We start from the raw sequence: 8,311 nt of genomic DNA on the forward strand, positions 1-8,311 counted from the left end.
TCCACTCCCTTTCTATGCCCCTGATTCTATTATAATCACCAATTTTTTCTGTTCATCAGATTATTTATTCACTTGATCCTAAAATCTTCTTGATAAAAACCATTGATCGGTGAGAAATTGCTATCCTTACAGTATAACCAAAGCACTGTGTGAATTTAGAGATTTTGATTCATGCACCGCAAATATTTCAAATGCTAAAGAGCCACTTACGTCTCTTTATTTTCCCTCCCTTCTGGCCACACTGCTTGGTGAGTTTACTCGTGTAGCCCTATTTGTAGGTCCCTTAGAGCAAAGGAGCTTTCTCTGTGAAGCAATGAATGGCATGCACGCCCTTAGCATCATGTGAGCTGCTGGTTTCCCAGAGCACCGATTCCCAAAGGCCTATCTGCCAATGCAAACCAGAGGTCAGAGTTTTCACCAATTAGGAATAAAATGAAGAAAACAAGGATAGCTTTTTCCTAGAGCTAATTTTACTTTTTTAAAAAATATATATTTTATTGATTTTTCACAGAGCGGAAGGAGAGGGATAGAGAGTTAGAAACATCAATGAGAGAGAAACATCGATCAGCTGCCTCCTGCACACCTCCTACTGGGGATGTGCCCGCAACCAAGGTACATGCCCTTGACCGGACTCGAACCTGGGACCTTTCAGTCCGCAGGCCGACGCTCTATCCACTGAGCCAAACCGGTTAGGGCTAATTTTATTTTTTAAGCGTTAAGATTATATCTTTCCTACTTTTACTTTTTCATATTAAAATATAACCTCTCCTCTCGTACAATGATGATAGCAGTGTTTCTAGTTCCTCCTTTCCTATGTCCTCTCTTGTAAAATCAAATGTTAGTAACTGTAAGTCAATATTTTGTGGGTTTTTATTTTTATTTTTTATTTTGCTGTCCTAAGTGGGTCAGTTGAAACCAGCTAACGCCATGAAAACCGTGGCAGTCAACTCATACCACCAAGGGGGCATGTGAACCTAACAAAGCTGGTACTGAGGATACCCATCTCCGCTCACTGTTTGGATGTGGCTGAGATGCATTCTGCTCCCACAATGGCACAAACTCTAACAAAAAACAACTGGTCGGTAGGAGAACCACTGGCCCATACTTTTAGGGAAATTAGCATAAATATGAAAGCACAGAGACCTTAGATCACCTAGAAACAAAAAGCTTTAAAAAATGAAAAGACTGCCAAGACCGTGTGGCTCAGTGGTTGAACATTGATCTGTGAACCAGGAGGTCACAGTTTGATTCCAGGTCAGGCCATATGCCTGGGTTGCAGGCTCAATCCCCACTTGGGGCCATATAGGAGGCAGCTGATCAATGATTCTCTCTCATCATTGATGTTTCTGTCTCTCCTTCTTCCTTCCTCTCTGAAATCAATATAGATATATATTAAAGTAAAAAAAAAAAAAGGACTTTTGTTTGTCAACTAGCTAAACTCCTCATCTTACCAGGTCAGACCACATGCCTGGGTTGCAGGCTCGATCCCCACTTGGGGCCATATAGGAGGCAGCTGATCAATGATTCTCTCTCATCATTGATGTTTCTGTCTCTCCTTCTTCCTTCCTCTCTGAAATCAATATAGATATATATTAAAGTAAAAAAAAAAAAAGGACTTTTGTTTGTCAACTAGCTAAACTCCTCATCTTATAAATAAGGAAAATAAGGCCCAAAGAAGACAGGTGCTCTGTTCAACTTTTCACTAGAACTAAGACTAGAAATCTGTTGTTTTCACGCTTAGGCCAATATTCCCTCCACTTTACTGTAGCTGCTTTCAACCTTTAAAAATCCTGCTCTGCTGGCAAAATGACCAACCTTAAAAATGTGGCTTTTATCCTCATTTCAAAATTCAATAGCATGTCATCAATAATAACCAACTAGAAAGCAGAATAAATGATTGCATTACAATAGCAAAGAAAAATATGAGGTGCCTAAAATAAATTCAACACAAATATGCCAGAGTTTTGTAGAAATAAAATAAAAGGACATAAAAAAAACACTCCTGAAAATATGAGAGCTGTAACATTTTCACAGATGGGATGCCACAACAGTGTCTTGCTTTCAAATTAAAAATAAGCTCTTTTCTTTAAAAAGTGAAAAACAAGTCACATAGTGTGAAAAGACCACTCACTGGATCCCAGGTAAGTGAGAAAAGATTAGGAACCAGAGGAGCTAAAGAAATCCCACAAATGCAGAAGAAAACCAAACAGCCCAAGATGAAAATGGACCAAGGACAGGTAAGGAAAGCCAAATGTTTCACAAACACATAAAAAGTTCAGTTCACTACTTCAGAAAATGTGATTGATATAATTAATATATTTTACAATTAAATTTTTTAATATTTTTATTGATTTCAAAGAGGGAGAGAGAGTTAGAAACATCAATGACGAGAGAGAATCATTGATCGGCTGCCTCCTGCACACCCCCTACTGGGGGTTGAGCCCACAACCCTGGCATGAGCCCTTGACCGGAATCGAACCCAGGAACCTTCAGTCCACAGGCTGATGCTCTATCCACTGAGCCAAACCAGCTAGGGCTAAGATTAATTTTTAAATGTCCCATTTCAAACCCATTAGGTAGGCTAAATAATCGAGTAAAATCAAGTGTTGGCAAGAATGAGAAGAAAGGAGAACTCTGCTCTGCTCCAGTTGGGAGTGGGCAAAGATTAACACTCCTTGAAAAGTCAGTTGGCAATATCTAGTAAAGTTGATAACATGCATATCTTACAACTTGATAATTCTACTCCAGGAATTGTTCTAGAAGCTGTAGCAATTGTCCATAAAAACAAGCAGCAAAAAATTGACAACAAGCTTAATATCCATTACTAAGAAAATGGGTTAAATCAGTTGTAGTATATTCGTACAACACTATAAAGCAGTTAAAAATAAATGAACTAGAGCTTTATGTAAAAAATCTCAAAAGTATAAATTTTTTAATCCTCACCCGAGGATATGTTTTCGTAGATTTTTAGAGAGGGAGGGCGAGAGAGAGAAACATAGATGTGAGAGAAGCATCAATTGTTTGCCTCCTGTATGCGCCCCTACGGAGACCAAACCCCAACCCAGGTATGAACCCTGACTGGAAATTGAACCCTTGACCTTCTGGTGTATGGGACAATGCTCCAACCAACTGAGCAACTCCAGCCAGGACTCAGAAATATAATTTTAAGTGAAACAAGAGAGTTGAAGAAGAATTTATACAGCTTGATAACTTTATTAAAAGGTCAAAAGCCTGTTGGAAGCTGAAATCCATCCGAATGAAGCCGAAGTGAATGTGAATATGCTGACTATATCCTGGAAGCATTTTTATACCATCTTGAAATTTCAACAAAACTGGCTTTTGCCAGTTTATCCAGCTGCCTTTCAAAAATAAAAGTTAGGGTTTTCAAAAAAAAAAATGGTTAAAAGCCTGAAAGCAATACTTATATAGATTTACTTATATACATGTAGAATGTATGTATATATTTATGTATAAATATACAAACTTTCATAACTAACACCTTATTCAGGTTACTAGTTACTTCTGGGAAGGGAAGAAAAAAAGAGGAATTATATTAGGGAGGGGTAGATAGAACTTAAGACTTGACAAAACTGGGTGGCAGATACATCCTGGCTTGTTCTATTTTTCTCTATATCCTTACAACAGTTCCGAATAAAATAGTTAATTGAGTTTCTCATGTCCTCACTGGGGTTCTTTTAAAGGGTAAAGAAAATGATATTTGTCTCATTGTGATATGGGAGCTGCCTGATGTCATACCTGTCCTACAAGATGGTAATCATATTGTGCGTCTGAAAACGTCTACTAAAGACAGGAGCATGGCTCTTCCCTTCCCATATGTTTCGTTGATAGCTGAGAAAACCCATCCTCAAGATGTTCCTGTAAGTTTCATTTCTTGATTTTCTTCCCTTTTATTATGGAACATTACAAACATACACAGAAGTAAAGAAAATAATGCAATGAATTTCAATGTACTATCGCTTAATTTCAGCTATAACATGAGTCATGGAGATGTAATGTACAGCTCAGGGAATAGAGTCAATAACATCGTAAGAACTTTGCATGACAGATGGTTTTCATACTTATGGTGATCACATTGTAAGGCATATACATGTCAAATCACTATGTCGTACACCTGAAACAAATATAATATTGTATACCAACTCTACTCCGGTAAATTTTTTGAAAAATCATAAGACATTTTAAGTTAATGATGAGATGACAAAGTGTACACACAGCATGTGTATTGTGGTTAGATACTGTGTTCATGACGGTCAATGAGTTGGTTTCCTCCCTTCTTTAGAATCCTACGGTCAGTTCAGAAGTGAACTGCATTGATGTATTGCAAGTAGAAGGATATAATTTGATAGCTGCTGGAACCGTAAATGGTGTGATCATCTTGTGGAATTTTGTAACATCCACTGTCAAAGAATTGTAAGTTGCATCTTTTTCTTAAATAATATAAGTTGTACTACAGAAGAGCCAAAGTAACATTCAATGCTAAAACAAATAAATCAATAAAAGCAATAAATAAAAGTAGTAGTTACTATCAAGGGAGGCATTCCTGGAGTCATGATCATGAAGAGACTATGTACTAAGTGTCTAAATCCCAGAATCCTATATAATAAAAGGCTAATATGCAAATCGACCAAATGGTGGAATGACCAGTCGCTATGATGCGCACTGACCACCAGGGGACAGACACTCAATGCAGGAGTTGCCCCCTGGTGGTCAGTGCACTCCTACAGGGGGAGCTCTGCTCAGCCAATAGCCGGGTTCACAGCTGGCGAGCGCAGTAGTGGTGGCGGCAGCGCTCTGAGGGCTCCCGGACTGCGAGAGGGTGCAGGCAGACTGAGGGACCCCCATGAGTGCATGAACCTCGTGCACTGGGCCTCTAGTAATATAAATAAGATGACCCTTAAGTATTTGTGTTCTCAAGTGCTTTGACTTTTACTCTTTTCACTCTAGTACAGTGATGGTGAACCTTTTGAGCTCGGCGTGTCAGCATTTTGAAAAACCCTAACTTAACTATGGTGCCGTGTCACATATAGAAATTTTTTGATATTTGCAACCATAGTAAAACAAAGATGTATATTTTTTATTTTTGTTTTATATATTTAAATGCCATTTAACAAAGAAAAATCAACCAAAATAATGAGTTCGCGTGTCACCTCTGACACGTGTGTCATAGGTTCGCCATCACTGCTCTAGTACATGCTTGCATGTGTTATCCTGTCCAAATTCATAACCTCAACAAATACTGAAAATACACACTAAATTTAAACTCTAATCTCCCCAGTGCTTCAAACATACATATCTAGCAATGATCAAGCCCCAATTACCTTAAAGTCCCACATGCCCCAAACTTTGGCCCAACCTCCCCCTCCCCCAAACAACTCCTCTTCCTGTATACCCAGTGACACCATCTACTAAGTCACCAAAATCAAATGGTGAGAGGCATTCTGGATGGCTTTTCCTTCTCATTCACCACCCCCAACACATCTAATTCATTACACAGCAGTGCTAACAAGGCCATGGCATTGGCAATTCCAAATCTCCACCAATTAGATTTTCTTCATGCTATGGTCAAAAACTTCACCTTCTCCCTGCCATCCATTTCTAAATGTTCTTGCCATTGGTTGTAAAGGAAATAATAGAACCATCGTGTTATTTGCTCTGGATGGATTGCAAGTAATAAGCAATCCACAGTTGTGCATTTGGGCTAGAGAGCAAGGGCCACGTGTGAACACCCTCGGTCAAAGGAATCTGTAATATTGTACTTTGAGGTACAAGGTGGTCAAGAACCTTGATGAATGAATAACAGGAAAGTCAAGTTTATCTGAGCATTTGGGGGAAGGGAAGAGGTAAAAAGGAGGGGAGAAGAGAGTGGGAGAGAACAAGGGAAAAGAAGAAGAAAATGCAAAAGAAATCTCTGCCTCTCTATTTACAGTGCATTACATACTACTGGTCTACCCAGACTCCGTGGCCCTTCCCAATCTAAGTCTGAGTCTTTACTTTTAACCAACTTTTTAAAAAACTGATTTCAGAGAGGAAGAGAGAGATAGAAACATCAATGATGAGAGAGAATCATAGCATTGATCGGCTGCCTCCTGCACGCCTACTGGGGATCGAGCCTGCAACCTGGGCAGGTGCCCTTGACTGGAATCAACCTGGGACCCTTCAGTCCGCAGGCTAATGCTCTATCCACTGAGCCAAACTGGCTAGGGCTTAACCAACTTTTGAGAGAACATGCATCTTTCTTGTTTAGCCCTGGATTTATTCTCCTTTGAACCTTTAGTTGAAGTAGATGTTTCTGCAGAACGCTCCCTCTGTACCCCAGCTCGTGTTCTCTCGGTCCCGGCCCCTAAAATTTCTGTCATCCTTCTGTTCCTTCTCTTCAACCCTCACCCGTAAGCTTTTCTCACAGTCTACTTGTCATTTGCATATGCACTGTACAATTTCTCACCCTTTTATTAATGCAGTTCTCGCACTATGAGTGTCGGATGGTGCGTGACTCACCACCAAGGGAAATCAGCTAGACACAAAGGGCACAGAGTCCTGATGCCACAGCCCAAGGAGGGGGGAGCTGCCCTGAGAACATGTCCAGCTTAAAGGTGGAGCTCCTCCTTGTTGAAGTGCTAGGCATTTCACCAAGGGATGCATGCAAACACCACATCTAATCAGAGAATTACAGTGTCTCCTTAGGAAAAGATGATTATGTAAAAACAATCGATTTAGAACCAGTGGAGTATTTTTGCAAAACATATAATTTAGCACAGCAATGTCTAATGTAATTTAGGCTCAGCTTTAAAGGCTCTGACACGAGATATGGCGGAGGCCATCTCTACCTCTACCTCAAACTTGGCCTAAGATCCCTTCACCAGTCAGGAAGAAACAGCTCTTCTCTTCCTGTTCAAAGCTCTTTGGGGACCAAACTAGAAATTGTTCTTGCTCATTAATAATCCATTCCACCATTCAGCTAGTCTGCAGAGCAGAAATGTGTAAAAAGTTTGCGCTTAGCCCTGACCGGTTTGGCTCAGTGGATAGAGCGTCGGCCTGCGGACTGAAGGGTCCCAGGTTCGATTCCGGTCAAGGGCATGTATCGTGGTTGCGAGCACATCCCCAGTAGGGGGTGTGCAGGAGGCAGTTGATCGATGTTTCTCTCTCATCGATGTTTCTAACTCCCTATCCCTCTCCCTTCCTCTCTGTAAAAAATCAATAAAATATATTTTTTTAAAAAAAGTTTGAGCTTAACAAGTCATCAAGCCCACAAGCTCCTCTTTTGAGCTTGGTTCACCCTCCCCCGCCCCCTCAAGAGCTTCCTTCATCACTCAACAGATCCAATTAACAGAGGCAATTTCCATTAAAGCAGTGGTTCTCAACCTTCCTAATGCTGCGACCCTTTAATACAGTTCCTCATGTTGTGGTGACCCCCAATTTCATTGTTACAAATTGAACATAATTAAAGCATAGTGATTAGTCACAAAAACAATATGTAATTATAGATGTGTTTTCCGATGGTCTTAGGCGACCCCTGTGAAAGGGTCTTTCGACCCCCAAAGGGGTCTCGACCCACAGGTTGAGAACCACTGCATTAAAGGAAGAGGAACATTTTGCTTTGAGGTCCATTTGCTATAAGAAATGTTAAGTGTGGCTTTAAGAGCTGAGCATGGCCCGGCCAGTATGGCTCAGGGGTTGAGCATCAACCTATGAACCAGGAGATCATGGTTCAATTCCCGGTCAGGGCACATGCCTGGGTTTCAGGCTTGATCCCCAGAGTGGGGGGTCATGCAGGAGGTAGCCAATCAATGATTCTCTCTCATCATTGATGTTTCTCTCTCTCCCTCTCCCTCCCTCTCCCTCCCTCTCTGAAATCAATAAAAAAAATATATATTTTTTAAAAGAGCTGAACATGAAGTGCCAGTGGAAACTGCCTGGGAAGGTGTTCAATTCTTTGGAATCTGGGTCAGTGGGAGACTCCAGTAACAAGAGCAGCATAATCACTGAATTCCCTGCTTGTCTTCTCCACTCTGTTCTAAGTTCCCTGATGGCAATAATTATATTTTATTCAAATTTATCACTCTACTTGTTCAAAGAGTAGAATTCTAGCCGAACCGGTTTGGCTCAGTGGATAGAGCGTCGGCCTGCGGACTCAAGGGTCCCAGGTTCGATTCCAGTCAAGGGCATGTACCTTGGTTGCGGGCACATCCCCAGTGGGGGGCGTGCAGGAGGCAGCTGATCGATGTTTCTCTCTCATTGATATTTCTAACTCTCTATCCCTCTCCCTTCCTCTCTGTAAAATATCAATAAAATA

At 40.8% G+C, this 8,311-nt stretch overlaps 1 protein-coding gene across 1 annotated transcript in view; it reads left to right on the forward strand.

The window, feature by feature from the left end:
• WDR64 (WD repeat domain 64) overlaps window positions 1–8,311 on the forward strand; it is a 62,441-nt gene that overhangs the window by 35,205 nt on the left and 18,925 nt on the right. The window contains exons 13-14 of the mRNA XM_005882445.2: window positions 3,670–3,878; window positions 4,301–4,431. Of these exons, the coding sequence (XP_005882507.1) occupies window positions 3,670–3,878; window positions 4,301–4,431 (340 nt within the window). The remainder of the gene's footprint in view (window positions 1–3,669; window positions 3,879–4,300; window positions 4,432–8,311) is intronic.

Source organism: Myotis brandtii, unplaced genomic scaffold (genome assembly GCF_000412655.1).
Source record: "Myotis brandtii unplaced genomic scaffold, ASM41265v1 scaffold717, whole genome shotgun sequence".
Classification (NCBI taxonomy): domain Eukaryota; kingdom Metazoa; phylum Chordata; class Mammalia; order Chiroptera; family Vespertilionidae; genus Myotis; species Myotis brandtii.